We start from the raw sequence: 18143 nt of genomic DNA, 5'->3' as shown, positions 1-18143 counted from the left end.
ATTATCAAGGGTTCATGAGGGAGGGGGGAACAGGGAGGGAGGGGGAAAATGAGGAGCTGATACCAAGGGCTCAAGTAGAAAGCGAATGTTTTGAGCATGATGAGGGAAAAAATGTGCAAAAGTGCTTGACACAATGGATGTATGTGTGGATTGTGATGAGTTGTACAAGCCCCCAATAAAATATTTAATTATTAAAATAAAAGAACTGAGCAATAAAATGAAAGGGAAACTAGAATCAATGAACTTGAAGACAACCATGCAAACTAGCAAACAAGAGAAATGATCAAAAAAGCAAAAGAATCTGAAGAGGGACACCATGAAGAGAAATAATATATCCCTCAATGGAATGCCAGAACAGGAAGAAACAAATAAAACTACAGATAAAAAGGAGAGAATTGCGAGTAGTTAGCAAGAAAAAAATAGTCACCTACAAGGGTAAATATATAAGAATAAGCTCTGATCTCTCCACAGAAACCATGCAGGAAAGAAAAATTCAAACAACATATATCAAACTTTGAAAGACAAAAACTGCCAAATCAAGAATCCTATATCCAGCACAGCTATCTATCAAATATAAAGGAGAAATAAAAGTAATCTCAAATAAGGAGACATTTAGAGAATTCATAAAAACAAAGCAAGCATTACAAAAAATATTAACCAGATCTCTATGGTCAGAAAATCAACAACTGCAGCATACAAGCATGAGACTACCCCAGTGTATAACACCACCTAGAAGTCAACACACTTAAAACAGCACCAAAAAACCCAACATATTATCTAGAGGAGACATGAAGACATGAATACAAGGGGCTACCAAAGTTATAAATTTAAATTTTTTTATAAAACAACCTTACTACCTTCAACTGACTCTCCATTACATTTAATGCATTTGTCAAATATGGGATTCCACTCTTGGAAACATTTTTCAAACTCATCCGTTTGGATGGCTGACAGCACCTCACTCCCCTACCCTCCCCCACCTCTTCTACGTTGTCAAATCACTGCCCTTTCATGTCCTTCTTCATTTGTGGAAGCAAAAAGAAGTTGCATGGAGTGAGGTCAGGTGAGTAAGGTGTGTGGGGCACGAGAGGCATGCTGATTTTTGCCAAAATCTGGCTCACTGGGATGGTTGTGTGAGCAGATACACCGTCATAGAAGTAAAACCAGTCCCCCATCTGCCACAAATCAGGCCTTTTTTGTTACACACTGTTACACAATCTTTCCAGAACCTTTAAATAGAAAGCTTGATTAACAGTCTGACATGGTGAAATGAACTCCAAATGCATTATAAGTCGACATTTTTGTCCGTTCGGGAAGTTGACAGACACCCAGAATGAAGTTTGTCATCAATTGACATTTCACCTTTTTGAAATGAGAAAAACACTTGTACACTTGAGCTTTTCTCATAGCGTTATCCTTATAAGCTGTGTTCAACATCACAACAGTTTCTGTGGCATTTTTCCGGAGCAGGAAACAAAATCGGTCATCACAAAAAATGAGATTTGGCAAAACTGCCTTTTTGAAAAAAATTCACCGTGACTACAGAGAACCTTCCCAGGTGATGTTACTAGGTGCTCTAACTCACAGCAAGTTTCTTGATGTTCGCCTAGTGGGAAAAATGCCTACTATGAAAGCTCCGCCCAGCAGAGCTTTTTCCCAGGTTTTTTTATGTACCCCCTTGTAGATGCAAAAATTCTCAACAAAACCTTGGCCAATGGAATCCAACAACATACCAAAAAAAAAAAAAATAACACATCATGACTAAATGGGATTCATAACAGGGATGCAAGGATGGTTCAAATAATTAATGTAATCCACCACATAAACCAGATAAAGGGTAAGAACTAGATGTACATATCAGTTGATACAGAAAAAGCATTTGACAATATCCAAGAGCCATTCATAATAAAAGCACTAAACAAGATAGGAACAGAAAGGAAATTCCTCAGCACAATAAAGGCCATTTATGTAAAATCAAAGGCCAATATCATACTGTATGGGGAAATGCTGAAAACATTCCCATTGAAAATGGGAATCCAACAAGGATGCCCCTAACCATTGTCACACATTGTGTTGGAAGTCCTAGCAAGATTAAAAGGCAACAGGAAATTAAGGGAGTACAATTGGGTAAAGAAGAAATGAAACTCCCTATTTGCACACAATAGATTTTGTACATAGAGAGAACCCCAAGGTCTCTACAATAGGATTGTTATAAAAAAATGGAAGTTTATTAAAGTAGCAAAATACAAGATTAATATGAAGAAATCAATTGGACTCATATATTAGTGATGAGAGATCTGAAAAAGGCATAAAGAAAACAATACCATTCACAACAGCCACATAAAAGCTGAAATACCTGGGTAAAAACCTAACCAAAGAAATAAAAGATCTGTTACAAAGAAAACTACAGAACATTAATGCTTGTTTGTTTTTTTGTTTATTTTTTTTTCACATTGGGGGTTTATCTGTTGTATTTTGTTATTGTTGGTAGCCTTCTTGATCCTCTATTATGTAGTTTTTCTATGTTTTCCAGGATATGAAACCCAGGATAGAGTAGAAGCCTCATCTTTTATCCTAGGAGCAGCCGATGATTTCAAATTTCTAGGTTAGCAGTTCAATGTGTAGCTTACTACACCGCCAGGACTCCTTTTCTATAAATAGAAAATATTAATTAAGAGATAGAAATGATAAAAAGGAAACAAACAGATTTTCTAGAGTAGAAAAGCAAACTAGGTGAAATGAAAATTTCATTATATGGCTTCAACAGCAGATATGAACAAGCACAATTAAAAATCAGTAAACATGAAGATGGTACAACTGAAATTACTCAGTCTGATGAACAAAGAGAAATATTATAGAAAATTTAAGTCTAAGATATGTATGGGGTATCATCAAACATAAAAATACATATAGGGAGTCGTAGAAGGAGAGGAATGAGAGAAAGCTGAGGATATAAAATTTTTTAAAAGGCAGACGGGAGTTAAGATGGCATCCAGGTAGAATCACCCACCTGTTGTTAGACCAGATAATTAAGAGAACTGGGAGTGTGCATGCAGACCCCACCACAGCGCATCAATTCTTGAAGGTGACGCAACCACATGGAACGATGCATGAACAGAGTGAGCTACAGGATGGCCCCAATCAGAGCCAAACTGACCCCTCCCTACAAGTATGTGCTACAGAGGACAACACTAAGACTACAGGTTCGGGAGAGGGAATGGCCTGCCATACCCTCACAGAAGCAAACCAAGAAGGAAAGAGAGTGAGGTTTCATATCAGCACACCAAGCCCTCAGGACAATGTCCCTGCATGGAGTTACTAAGGCACAGAGAGGACTGTAGGGTTGACAACACCTTGAGACATGATGACCCCTCAGCTGGAGCATACTGTGACAGAGGACAATACTGGGGGCACATGGGGGGAATGAGTTCAGTCTGAACCCCCCACAGTGAGGTGAACCAAGAAGGGAACATAACAGATCTGCAACAAGAACAAAGCAAAACCACAAAGCCCGTGAAGAGCCCCCAAAATAGACTTCAGGCTAGGAGGGGTAGTTTCTGGAACCTCCCAGGACCAGTGGGGAGATAGTCATAAAGGGCAGTGGACAGACCTGGAAATCATCTATGCTTTTTCATTTTTTTCTAGTTACTATTATTTTTCTTCATATATATTTTCTATTTTCTTTTTATTCAATTTTTAGTTTTCTTTTTGCATTGTCTACATTATTGTTGGTTTGGTTACCTATGTAAGACAGGCATGGAAAGCAAGCCCAAGGAGAAGCATCAGGACCGAAGGTTCTGCAGGGATTTAGTGGGAAGGGAGTGGTGATCAAACAACGCCATAGACAGGGGAACAACTAGAGAATTAAAATCAACAATGAGGAGGATGTAGAGATCCTGGGGGTATTGGAGCAACAGCAATCTAGTTTACTAAGGGATTACTAAGAGGCAGAAGAAGGGCGGGAGTGATGGTGGGATAGTAGGTAGGAAGATAAAAGGAAACAGGAAAGATCTAGGAAGCAAAGCTATGGAGAGAGGTATAAACATAGGTGTGCACTATGTAGATATATTAATTCATAAAAATAAGAGGTATTGGTATAGGTACATATATTTATATGGCAATATATTGAGGAAGTGGATGGACTTTGGGCCTCTGCTCATACCATCCTTCAATGAGAGAACACTTTGTTTTAACAACCTGGAATTCTGTGATGTTCACCCTCCTGGCATGATTGCTGAAGACAAAATGGGCACACAAGCAAATTTGGTGAAGAAAGCAGATGGTGTCCGGCTACCAAAAGATATATTGTCTGGGGTCTTAAAGGCTTGAAGTTAAACAAACGGTCATTTAGGAGAGAAGCAACAAACCCACATGGAAGAAACACATCAGCCTGTGCATGCATGTGGTGTTGGCAGAATCAGGTAACAGGCATCAGAAGAACCAAAACAAACAAACAAAAAGCATATTGCTTAGAATGAGGGGAGTTGTAGCAGACACCCCAACCCATCTGTAAACAATGTGACATTCCCTCACAGAAGGGTCACAAGGAAGGGATGAGTCAACTAGGGTGAAGTATAGCGCTGATACTTGAAACACAAAATATTCCTCTGGTTCCCTGAGGCTTCCTCAACCCTCACTATTATGACCCCAATCTTGCTATTCACTGCAGGCTAAGCTAGAGCCTGTACATAGGTACAGATAAGAGCTCAGGACACACAGAATCCAGGTCAGAAAAACCCCCCAGGAACAGAAATGGGAGTAAAAATACCAGGAGAAGAGGGGGAAAGTGGGAAGAAACCACAGGGGAAGGGGTCATGAGAGTGGGAGGGAAGGTAAAAAGAAGAGTTGATACCATAGGCTCAAATAAAATGTAAATGCAAGAAAATATATAAATGCTTAGAAAATGATGGCAATGTATGTACAAATATGCTTGATACAATTGATGCATGGATTGTTATAAGAATTATAAGAGCCCCCAATAAAACAATCTTAAATAAAAACAACTAAAAATTCCCAAATGTTAACTCACAAGCTATTGAGTCAATTCTGACTCATGGTGACCCTACTGCCTCTGTGGGTTTGCGAGATACTAACTCTTCACAGGAGTGAAAAGTCCTGTCTTTCTCCAGCAGAGCCCCTGGTGGTTTTGAACTGTGGACCTTGTGGGTTGCAGTTCAATGCATAACACTACATCACCAGGGCACTCTCTCTCATTATGAGCTGGAATTTGATGGCAGTGAGTTATGATCTCACCACCACTGAGTGATGCCAATTCACAGCGACCCTACAGAACAGGGTAGAACTACCCTGATAATTTCTGAGACTATAACTATTTACCGGAGTAGAAAAGGCCCATCCACTCCCACAGAGCAGTTGATGTTTTCGAACTGCTGAACTTTCAGCCAAACACATAACCACTATACCACCAGTGTTCCTTGTGGGTTATGATAGCTACAATAAAAACTGGGAGTGTAGAGGGAGGGTGGGTTGGAAAGGGAACCGCAAGGATCTACATGTGACCTCCTCCCTGGGGGATGGATAACAGAAAAGTGGGTGAGAGGAGACGTCGGACAAGGCAAGATATGACAAAATAATAATTTATAAATTATCAAGGGCTCATAAGGGAGGGGGAACCGGGGAGGGAGGGGAAAAATGAGGACCTGATGCCAGGGGCTTAAGTGGAGAGCAAATGTTTTGAGACTGATGAGGGCAACGAATGCATAATGCAGAACACAATTTCAAATTCTTAAGAACTTCAAACTTTCCTTGATAATCCCCTGTAACTGTTGACCTGAAATAATCTTTTAAGTTTTAAACCAAAAATGTTCCTGTAGTCTTAAAAAACAACAGTTTAGCTTAAGTAGTAAAAACTGTCTTGCCTTGAGTATTATGTTTTCTTAAGAACTATGTATATGGAATCAAATTGACATGGCAACTTGAAAGAACTGATAGGAGGGAACCTAGGAGGTAGTGAGAGTTTACATTAACCGAGGAGGAACAACTTAGAAAAGGAAGATTAAGAAAGCTTGCACAATTCAAACACCACCAACAAAAGAAAGCTGAGTTTTCCTCAGAATAATGCAGTGGGATGACATATTAAAAGTGTTGAAACAGAAATTCTTATTTTGCAAAATTCTCCTTCAAAAGTGAAGGAGAAATGAAAACATTCAGATCAACAAAAGTTGAGGTATTCTGTTGCTAGTATGTTTGTCCTACAAGACAAGCTGAAGTTTACTGGGTAGAAATGAAAGAACACTAGAGTGTAACTCAAAGCAACACAAATAAAGAAAACCAGTAAAGGTAATTAGATAAGCATAAAAGTCAATATTATTGCATTTAAAATTTGTAACTCTTATTTATATATAATTTAAAACATAAATCCATAAAACAACCATAAATCAAAGTCATTTGGAACAGAATAAATAGAGAAATAATTTGTGACAATAACTACATAAAAAAGGGAAATGAATTTGCACAGGGACAAACTTGTTGTATGTAAATAAAGCTAAATGGTATCAAAGTACATTATAAATTGTAGATGCTAATTGCAATTCTCAGGCAACTACTAGAAAAACACAAACAAAACTAAAACATACAAAGAAAAAATGAGAATAGAAATGAGAAACTATTAAAAAATCACTAAAAATAATCAATTAAACACAAAGAAGAATAATAGAATAAATAATGAAAATTATATTAGGCATACAGAAAATACCCAAATTGGCAGAAGTAGATCCTTCATCAGTGATAACTTTAAATCTAAATGCAATAAATTCACCAATTAAGAAGTAGAAACTTTCCAAGACAGACATGCCCTTTACCTCACCACTTATTCATTTGTGTTTCCAGTAAGGTTCACTAATCACCCTTGTAGGAGGGTCTGTTAATTGGGGTAATGGTAATGGTATATGGAAGGAACTGGTCGGTCTTCTCCTGATCCATGTACCATGGGAAATTGACTCAGTTGAGGTGAGGTCTTCCCTGTCGAAGTGATTTTTAAGATGTACTAATAAGGGGGTGGTATATGGTTCATGGCTCATGAAGTTTATTAGATAAGCATAAAAGTCAGTATTATGACATTATTGCAGTAAAAGTTGCAACTTTTATTGATATATAATTGAAAGATAAATCCACAAAACAATAATCATAAATCACTATCAATGGGAACATACTATTATAAAGAAGTTATTTGTGACAATGACTACACAAAAAGGGGAAATGAATCTGACAATGTGAGGCATAATACCTCGTTGTTTGGGAAACTGCAATAGAAGATTAGATAACCTGAAAGTCTTCCTTTATCCTGTGCTTATTTTTATAGTAGTGGTCTCATATAATACTTGTACTTTTTTGATCAACTACTTTCACTCAGCAAAGACATAAAAGTCAGGGGAAAAATATACAGATTGGAAACAAAGGAATAAAAACTGTTCCTAATTAAAAGTGGCAAATAGAAAATATGCCCAGAAAAATCACAAGAAATACATAAAAAGTTCTTAGAACTATTTGAGCTTAGCAATGCTGCAAGATACAAGATCAACACACAAAAATCAATCATATTTATACACAAAAGGTCTTCAAAAAGTGTGTGGGAAAATGCCATTATCTTTAAATTCCGGTTTTATAGTAACTTCCTGAAGCCCTCTCATATACAAGCAAAAAAATTTGTATCTTATGTAAAAGTTTACTCAAAATGGGTCATAGATAAAAATGTAAGATCTAAGACTATTAAAGTTTTAGATGAGAAAAATGGAGACAATTGTTGTGGCCTGGGGTTACACAGAGTAAATGAAACACTGAAAGTATAATGCATAAAAGCTAAACCTGATAAATTGGTATTTAAAGAAAATAAAATTATTAATGAGATTTAAGAAAAGGAAAGATAGTCCGTACAATGGAAAATGACATTTTCAAATAAAGTATCTGATTAAAGAGACTGGTATCCAGAATATATAAAGAAATTTCAAAGATTCAACAGATAAGAAAAAAAATAACCCAATTGAAAAGTTGGGCAATAGTTGTTCAAAGGGTCTGTTTAAAAACATTTCAAAAGGCAAGGTATATGAATGGCTAATAAGAACATGAAAAGCTATTCACCCACATTAGCTGTTATATAATCGATTATGTGGGGTATCATTATACACCTATTAGGATAACTAAAAAAATGTAGTAACAAAGCAACAAATATACAGAAAAAATAGAGCTGACACACATTGCTGGTAGAAGAAATGTATAATGACACTAGCCCTCAGGAAAACAGTTTAGCAGTTTCTAAGAAAGTTAAAATATCCACTTCCCATATTATCCAGAAAACCTACTCCTAAGTATTTGCTCTAGAGAAATGAAAACCATGTTCACTCAAAAACTTGTCCCCGAACTGGAAACAACCCAAATGCCCTTCAGTATGTGAACAGCTAAAAGAAACTGGGACATCAATATAATGGAATACCACTCAGTAATGATAAGGGGCAATTTGTTGATAGGCAACACCATGGATGAATCTTAAAAGCATTATGCTGAGGGAAAGATGCTACTCTCAAAATATTGCATAGTGTATAATCTGGCAACGGCTAAGTAACAGAGATAGTAAACAGACCAGTGGTTATCAGAGGCTAGGGAACTACAAAGGGGCAAATGAACTACAAAGGGGCAAATAGAGAAGTTGAGGGGGGTGATGGTATTGTTTTATAATTTGATTTGGGTGATGGTTAAACAAGTCTAAACACATGCGTACCAAAACCAGTCTATTCATGTTAATTAAAAAATATATATAACACTATCAAAAGGGATAACAAGCTGAAAAGAAGAGGCCAGAGCTTTCACTTCTAGTTGTAGGCAGAGAACATTAAAAAGGAATACAAATTTAAAAACAAAGAAAAGAGTTTTACAAAATAATTACAGATGACCAGTAAAATATAAAACTCATTCATATCATGACTATGTACAACTAATCCCAAGATGGCAATATTGATTCAAAATTAGTAATTCTATTAATGTATATCAACAAATGAACAGAGAAAAACTATGTATTAATATCAAGGGTTGCCAGAAAACCATTTGATAAAGCCTAATACCACTCATGGTTTTGTAATACACAAATAAAAACACCTCCACCTAGAGCTAGAACTCTCCTGAGTTTAGGATAGTTATCTAAAATAGACCTATAGGAAGAATCACATCATTCCCTTTAAGTCAGAGACAACACAAGGATGTCTCTATCACTATTACTCAACACTACAATAAAACTAGAAAAACCTAGAGGTAGTAATACTGAAAGGAATGAAGGAAAGAAGAGAGGAAGGCCAAGAGAAATGGAGAAAGGGAGGGAGGGAGGAAAAGAATTAACTTACGTAGGACAATTAACTGAAAAACTAATAGAATTAATAAGAGTAGAGTAAGATAATGCAATACAGGATTCAACAGAAAGATCAATTGTTTTTCTCCACAATAGCAATATCCAATCAGAAAACATAATAGATAAAAAGAAATGTCACTGTGAATAGGAAGCAAGTAATAAAATACCTAGGAATAAACTGAAGAAGAAATATACCAAAGGATATAAAGGATATATAAGAAAACCTGAATAAATGGAGATAGACAAGCTGGATTTATGACTACTCATACCTAACAGGAAAATAGCAGAATGATGTCAATACCATCCAATAGTTGTACTCAAAATAAAGTTACCCGGAATTTTGTTTTTAACTAATCAGTGGTGAACTTTCTCACAATTACTGAGAAAGCTTTTTCAAATATGAAAACCTTCAGATAAAATATAAATATCCTTCTGATAAAAGATAAAAATACTGTTTTTCCATCAGAGAAAGAGCCAGTAGCACTCTATTCTCTATGAAATTAAAGCACTAGCGGGAAAGAAGAAACACTGGTACATAGTAGTTAAAAAAGTGCTTGCCTATGAACTGAAAGATTGGTGGTTTGAACTCACCAGCCCCACTGTGGGGAAAGATACAGCAGTCTGCTTCTACCTTGTGCTATAGGGTTGCTATGAGTGGGTAGGAAAGGAGACCATCTGTTTAAAAAAAAAAAAGAAAATGACTAGGCCCTGAATTTAATTCGATGATTCTGGTGCCTATTTTAGCAAAGGCCCTTAAGGACCTACCTCTGGAAATAGGAATCCTGCATCCCAGAATTTAAGTATACTAACTGATTCCAAGTGCAAATGTCAATAGACAAAGATTATAAAAAGAGGACTATAATAATTTGGGTCATTGATTTGGTTTCAAAGCCTAACCTACCTTCCAGAGAGAGCTGCTGCTAATAACTTGGTCTGACAAGAATAAAACATATGAAAAACAACAGCCCCTAAATATCTTTTTATTGTAGCCCTATTATTTTTATTTGTAGTGTGTACATTTGCAGAGCCAAATATTTTCTAGGAATGGATCATCTCATTATAGCAGAAAGGTCCCTGGGTGGAAGGATTTCAGTCTCCATAAATGACATACAAATGTCACACAATCCTAATTTTTAAAATCCTAGTCGGGTTCTTTCATGAAATTTGATAAGCAAATTCTAAAATTTATCTAGAAGATCAAACATAGTCCAGAAAAATCTGAGAAAATAAGAACAAGTGTGTGTTTCTTGTTAAACGTCCTCCTTTCAAGTGTTGCTGGGCAAAGAAGGGAGGAGAAGAGGAAAGCAGAGGCTGAGTGAGCCTTTTGTACTAAGGAAACTGTTAAACCCGGTGCAGCTATATTGGTTATAGGCTGTTGTGAAGTCTGGAAGGTCACTAAGGAGCAATCAGAGATTAGTCCAGAAATGATGGGCTTGCTGAACAGTTGCATTCTCCTGATGTCTAAAATCATTTTCTGCAAAAATGATTTCCCCTATTTCAAGCAAAGATTATGGTAACTAATTTATGGTATTGCTACAGAAATATATTATGGTATTGCTACAGAAATAAATTAATTTTACAGAACAGAATAACATAAAAAAGACAGCATTTTCCATATATTGGATACTGTTCGAAGTGCCTCAGATATATTAAATTACTTAATCTTCACAATAAACTTGTAAAGTAGGTACTATAATCAGAGAGATACATAGAAAGGTTAATAAGCCTGCCCAAGGCAGCTCCTAAGGAACAGAACTTGGATTAGAATAGAAAAATATGTCCACATATATATGAGGAGGCTTTAAACAGTTCATGGAAAAATGGAATTAAAATATAATGGTATTTCCGCCGCCCTGCCACTTTTTGAAACTCCCTCATCTAAGAATTTAGTTTGTGAAAAAAGTAGACTTCAAATCAGGTGGATAGTAATGAATGACTTAGGAAATAAGTTATTGGTATAAATGACTATTTACGGGGAAAAAACTCTTACCTCCCAACTTCATCAAACTTAAATTCAATTAAAGAGTTAACATTTTAAATCACATAGATTTTAGATGGAAATATAACTAGGAAAGTTTAAAGAAGACATAACATACAAAATTGCAATAGCTATTGAAATTGTTAAAGATGATGTCAAAATTGAAATCTACATGCTGAACTCATTCACTGCTATCAAGTCGATTCAGATTCACAGTGACCCTTCAGGACAGGGTAGAATTGCCCCTGTGGGTTTCCAAGACTATAACTCTTTAGAAGAGTAGAAAGCTTGTCTTTCTCCCATCTGCATGCTAAAAGACATCATAAATAAAACACAAGAAACACATTTTCAAGACTTATTTTTTAACATATCCAGAATTTAAACAATATGTGGCGAAAAAAGCTGATGGTGCCCGGCTATCAAAAAGTATAGCGTCTGGGGTCTTAAAGGCTTGAAGGTAATCAAGCGGCCATCAAGCTCAGAAGCAACAAAGCCCACATGGAAGAAGCACACCAGCCTATGCAACCACGAGGTGTCGAAGGGGTCAGGTATAAGGCATCATCAGAACAAAAAATCTTACCATAGTGAATGATGGGGGGAGTGCGGAGTGGAGATCCAAAGCCCATTAGTAGGCCATTGGAGATCCCCTTGCAGAGGGGTCTCGGGGAGGAGATGAGCCAGTCTGGGTGCGATGTTAACAACGATGAAAAATACAACTTTCCTCTAGTTCCTAAATGTTTCCTCCCCGCTCCCACTACCATGACTCAAATTCGACCTTGCAAGTCTGGCTAGACAAGAGGATGTACACTGGTACAGATAGGAACTGAAAATACAGGGAATCCAGGGCGGATGAGCCCTACAGGACCAGTGGTGTGAGTGGCGAAACAGGGAGGGTAGAGGGAGAGTGGGTAGGAAAGAGGGAACCGATTACAAGGAACTATATGTGATCTCCTCCCTGGGGGATGGACAACAGAAAAGTGGGTGAAGGGAGACGTCGGACAGGATAAGATATGACAAAATAACAATTTATAAACTATCAAGGGCTCACGAGGGAGGGGGGAGGGGGAGGGAGGGGAAAAATGAGGACCTAATGTCGGGGGTTTAAGTGGAGAGAAATGTTTTGAGAATGATGTACAAATGTGCTTTACACAATTGATGTGTGTATGGATTGTGATAACAGTTGTATGAGCCCCTAATAAAATGTTTAAAAAACAAACAGAATTTAAACAATATATTTGTCTTAGTCTTGCTAGGGTGCCTTAAAAAATAAAAGAGGTCCAATCAAAACAGTGGCTTCGCAAGGAAATGCTCAACAATTCCCTCATCCCTTCCCTTCTTTGTCCTTCCAAAGGGAACTGTTGGGCCAGTTAAATTCAAGGTAGAGAGGTCAGCTCAGAAAGTTATGGTGAGATGTTTTTTTTTCCAATTCTGAAGGGGGTAATTTTAATAGATTTTCTTGAAGGATGCAGCATGGGTACGAGGTCTTATTAGGAAGAAGATGCAAGAAAATTGAAAATGACACTGGTAGGATAAAGGCCAGAAAAGTTATACTAAGGAATTTTTTCTCCATCACAATAATGTACCTGCTCATTCTTTGAGGGTAGTAAGGACTGTCCTGTGATACTTTCATTAGGAAACCTGACCCCATTACCCTAAAGTCCTGATCTTGACCCTTCATATTTCTTTGTCCACAAACCCAAAGAACATGGAAAAGGAACAAAAATTGAGTCCCTTGAGGAAGCTAAAACTGTCATTTTGACATGGTATAAATTGAAGAGCATAGAATTCTTTAGGGAAGGGTTAAAGAGATGGACCCAGTCGCCAGAAGTGTATATACCTAGATGGAGAATATGTCGAGAAACGATAGCTTCACAATGTGATATTTTTGTTTAATAAGAGTTTATATGATTTGTAGCAAGTGTTCGACTTAAGTTATATATAGAACATAAATCACATATAGATACAAATATCGCAGTAGAAAACACACAAAAGATTAAATAGGTAAGTTATAGGAAAGGAGTAAAAAAATAGCCAGTGAATATATGAAAAACAAAACAGAGACACTATTTTATGTTAGACTGGCAAAAACTGAAAGAAAATATTCACTGGCATGAAGGCCCTATAAAAACAAGTATTCTCACACATGGTTCATTTACTTGTTCTTTTGGGAGCGAATTTGTCCCTCTCAGCATTTATACCTTTAACCCAGCAAGTATGTCTACCCTACATAAATATTAATTGGCAAAGGGGCTAGCATATTTATGAGATTATTCAGTTCAACAATGCTAGTAACAATAAAAGTAGAAAAACCTAAATGTTTATCTGAAGGGAATAGTCACATATATGATAATATATCCATGCTATAGAACACCAAATAAACAGGTAGGTTTCTATGCAGTGATGCTGAACTAAACCATGCACACAAATCAAATTATGTGTGTGTCTGCCAACACAATAAATAAAAGGTACATATCAAACTGGTAACAATGGTTACCTTATGGCTCACGAGGGGAAGGACATTTTTGTTTTCTCTATGTTGTTATAATTTTGGTCAATGAGAATTTATTCATATTGTTAATTTTAAAAAATATTAAAATATAACTCACATAAAATCATATATTATAATAATGCTTTACCTATCATGATATTCAGTAAATCTTAACTTTAAAAAAAGAATTATCTCTTAAATGTAAAAAGCTTATCGATAGGACAATATAACCTTTGAAAGATATGAACTAGCTAACACAGACACAAATAATACAGGTGATAAAAATAAAACAGGCAAGAGGGAAGAGTCACCAGCAATGAAAGTTGGACAATGCTAAAAAATAGTTAATAGCTAATTATAATAGCTACCATTTCTTATGCACATTTAATGAGCAAGGCACTGTGCGAGGTGCTCTGCAAGCATCATCTCTGAACTCTTAATCAACTTGTGAAATAAATCCATTTTATAGGTTTAGAAAGAAAATACCTTAAATGTTTTATATACACAAAACTAAATATTAGAAACTGGCCAGGTATCGACTCTCTTGGGGTTTGGGATTGAAATTGTGCCTAGGGCCCTCCTGGCCATGACCCAAGGGTCCAGTTGCCCTTACTATACTCTGCATCCTTGAAGCATGCTCCCAAGCTGTCCTGTTCATCCAGACTGGCATTCTCCTCCTCCTCGCTCTCGGTTCTCCAGTATGCTGGCCGTTTGATGGGCCGCTTCCCTGGGGTGCGCTGGAAAGCAGGACTGTTAGACACTGTGCCCAGCCCACTGCTGGAGCTCCCGCTGCTTCGGTCCTGCCCCCCAGTCCACCAGGCCTGTAGGCTGGAGGTAGCTTGTGAGGACGATGAAGACTGCAGGTTAGCCATGCACAGCATGCCCTGGATGGCCTCCTGAGTGCTGGGAGAGGCAGGAGCCTCACTGCAAGGGAGAGAGGAGACATGCTGAGGGAGGTTTTCTCATTGCTAGAGGAAATCAGTTATCAGAACAGTCAGAGAAGAAGGACAAGTTCAGGGGTGAGGGAAGAAGGGGAGAACGATTCAAAGTGAAAAACTAGAAATCAAGGAAAAGGATCAAAACTATATCAAAATTGTTTTAATCAAAGAAACCGGTTCTTTCTTGCCTTATGTCTCTCCTGAGACAGCAGTCAAGATGCAAAAAGAGAGACATAAGCCAAAACCCTTGGCTCTGACTGAATATTTTGTTCACCCATGCGGCATTCTTTCCTTTTTAAATCATGCAGAAAAGGCCCAGTTTTCCTTTTATGACTCTTCCAGGCCCTCTTTCAACTTTCAAAGTACCTAGAATTCCCCTCGAATACCTCATGTTATAAGAAATCTATATAATTTATCAGTGGTAAATCTTAAATTCCTCAGGGCTGACATTCTGTCTACCTTATGTCACTTTAATATAGCTGACTGACTGACCTAGGCCTTGCAGGGTACAGGTTGCTGGCCAATGATACAGAAAGGGGAGATATCTCCAAAGATAGTACTCACGTGAGAGCAGCATAGTCAGGTCCCCCCACCTGCCTGCTGGCCTTGAGCAGATCAAGAATTCCACCAGCTCCAGCATTCCCAAGCTTATCTTCAATCCCTTCCACCATGTCCTCATCTGTTGTATAGTCCTCCTGTTGGGAAGAAAGGATATCACCTCATCTGTTCAGGGTTAGTCTATTAAGTCCCCAATACTGGGTTGACTCACTTATAATACTAGTAGATTCTAAGCATCATGTACTCAGAATATTTACTCTTCTTTCATCTTTCCATTTTAACCTCCATAGCATCTTTATAGTAATCATAATTCCCACTTTATAAAAGAGAAGGAAATTGATTTTTGATGAGGTTAAGTTATTTGTGTAAGTCATACAGCTCCAAGTAAGATACTCTGAACTATAGTACAGTGCCTTTTATATTGCACTGTATTGAAGGATTTTAAAAACATTTCAACTTGTAAATTGTAATTTTTTCACTTATATGTTTAGCAGCATTCAGGATACAACCTGTCCTTTAACATATATTTTAGAAATAAAATGTAGAGAATACCTCTTTTCTTCTAACAAGAATGAAAATATACTTTTGGTTTTGGCCAGAAAGAGCAGAAGGCTACATAAAAGAAAGGCTCTTACCTCAATGTCAAACTCAACTTCTCCTGGTTCACGAACTCTGTTGGGGTCAGAGCAAGGCTTTGCACGGGGCAATTTCCGAGGAAATTCTAGGAAACAATGGAATATATTTATTATGAAGCTAAGATCAACACTTGAGCCAAATACCCAGGGGAAGAAAATAAGACAATTTTTCCTAAAAGTAAAACAGAGATGACTCATTTGGAAGAGCAGGGATAAGTTTAAAACTCTGGAATAATGGAAATGACAGAGGACTAAAGAGCTTGATAGATCAGATGTTAACAAGGCCCAGGCCTAAGGATTTTTCTGTTACAAGAAAAAGAGGTATTCTATACTAAGAAGAGGACCAAAACAAACGTGAACAGGGCAGGTAAGAGAAAGAACAGACACACTTGATCTTATTATCAGGGTTGTCTTCTCCTTTCCCAATCTCTCATCGATATGCAGTTCATCTTCTGAATCCAAGTCAAATTCTTCCTCCATCACCTGTTCTGTCACCAGTCTGGCCTTGTCTGCCTTCTTTGCAATTTTGGTTCGTCGAGACTTGGAAAAGTTCTTTACCCTTTTGGTACTGGGACAGAAAGAAAGGAGAACATAAAAGCATAAAGAGTCACACTCAATATTGTTAAGATGACAATGCTCTTCAAATTGACTTACACATTCAACACAATTCCCATTAAAAGTCACCTAGGCTTTTTTTGGGGGAGGGGTGAGAAATGGATGAGCTGATTCTAAAACTTATAATGCAAAGGACCTATCCTAGCCTAAACAATTTTGAAAAAGAACAACAAAGTTGGAGGGTTTGCACTACCTAATTTTAAAATTTACTATAAAGCAATAGTAATAAAGGAAGTGTAATAGTGACATAAAGATATATAGATCAATAAGACAGAACTGTTAGTCTAGAAATAAACCCTTAAATTTATGATCAATTGAGTTTTGACAAGGCTTCAAGGTAATAAAATGGACAAAGATAAGTCTATGCAATAAATCATACCAAGACAACTGGATAGCTACATGTTAATAAGACTATACCACACATAAAATATTAACTGAAAATGGATAACACATCTAAATATAAAATCAGAAAATATAAAACTTCTAGAAGAAAGCACACGATAAAATCCTTGTGGCATGGGATTAGGAAAAATTCAATGCTCTTAAAAAAATTCAATACTGTTGTGTTTTAAAATATACCATTAAGAAAATGAAAATACAAGCCACAAACTGGAAGAGCTTACTTGCAAATCATATATTTGGTTAAGGATTTTTACCCAGAAAATTGTATATTTTAGAATTTATTAAGACATGCAACCCAACTAACAAATGGACAAGAGATTCGAAGGCATTTCTCCAAAGATGATATAAAAATGGCTAATAATCACATGGAAAGATACTCAACATCATTAGTTAAAATAGAAATCAAACCCACAATGAGATCTCACTTTATATCCACTACAATGGCTATACTTAAAAAGATAATAACAGTGTTGGCTAGCATATGGATAAATTCATATACAGGCAGTGGGAAATGTAAAAATAGGGCATTTTCTCTCCGCTGGGATAGAAAATTTGAGCATTTTTAAAAGGTTAAATATAGAGTCACCATATGACTATTTTTCTAATGGGTAAAAAACTAAAACAGGTATAGAAACATGTTCAAGGCAACATTATACATAAAAGCAAAAAAAAAGAAAAGGAATCAATACAAATAACCATCAACTGCTAAATGGATAAAAAATGTGATATATCCATGCAATGGATATAAAGAGAGAAAAACTGCTAATACCTGCTATACCATGGATGAACTGCAAAATTCAACTGAAAGAAGCCAAACACAAACAACTACATATAGCATGATCTCATTTTCATGAAATTTCCAGAAAACACAAATCTATAGAGACAAAAAATAGATTAATAGCTGTCTAAACATGAAGAAGAGAATTATACCTGACTGAAAGTGGGCATCAGGGATTTTTGTTTTTGAGGGGCATGTGGATGATAGAATTGTTCTAAAATTGGATTTTGTGATGATTCTAAAATTTCATAAATTGACTAAAAGTCATTTAATTGTAGACTTAAAATGAACTTTGTGCTATGTAAATTATACCTTATAAGAAACCAATTAAAACTCAAATACATTGCTTTTGAGTCAATTCCAGTTCACAGTGATCCTATAGGGCAGCAGTTCTCA

General features: G+C 36.6%; 1 protein-coding gene across 2 annotated transcripts in view; it reads right to left on the bottom strand.

The window, feature by feature from the left end:
* PHF8 (PHD finger protein 8) overlaps positions 1 to 18143 on the bottom strand; it is a 181476-nt gene that overhangs the window by 28732 nt on the left and 134601 nt on the right. For both annotated transcript variants that reach the window (XM_004713121.4, XM_030885076.2), the window contains 4 exons: positions 16342 to 16520; positions 15953 to 16038; positions 15324 to 15454; positions 14435 to 14745 (listed from right to left, as the gene is read on the bottom strand). In XM_004713121.4, coding sequence (XP_004713178.1) covers positions 14435 to 14745; positions 15324 to 15454; positions 15953 to 16038; positions 16342 to 16520 — 707 coding nt within the window. The remainder of the gene's footprint in view (positions 1 to 14434; positions 14746 to 15323; positions 15455 to 15952; positions 16039 to 16341; positions 16521 to 18143) is intronic.

Source organism: Echinops telfairi, unplaced genomic scaffold (genome assembly GCF_000313985.2).
Source record: "Echinops telfairi isolate 266 unplaced genomic scaffold, ASM31398v2 ScPeMD7_19;HRSCAF=73, whole genome shotgun sequence".
Taxonomy (NCBI): domain Eukaryota; kingdom Metazoa; phylum Chordata; class Mammalia; order Afrosoricida; family Tenrecidae; genus Echinops; species Echinops telfairi.
Note: the sequence above shows the minus strand (reverse complement) of the source record. Positions and strands in the feature narration are given on the sequence as shown.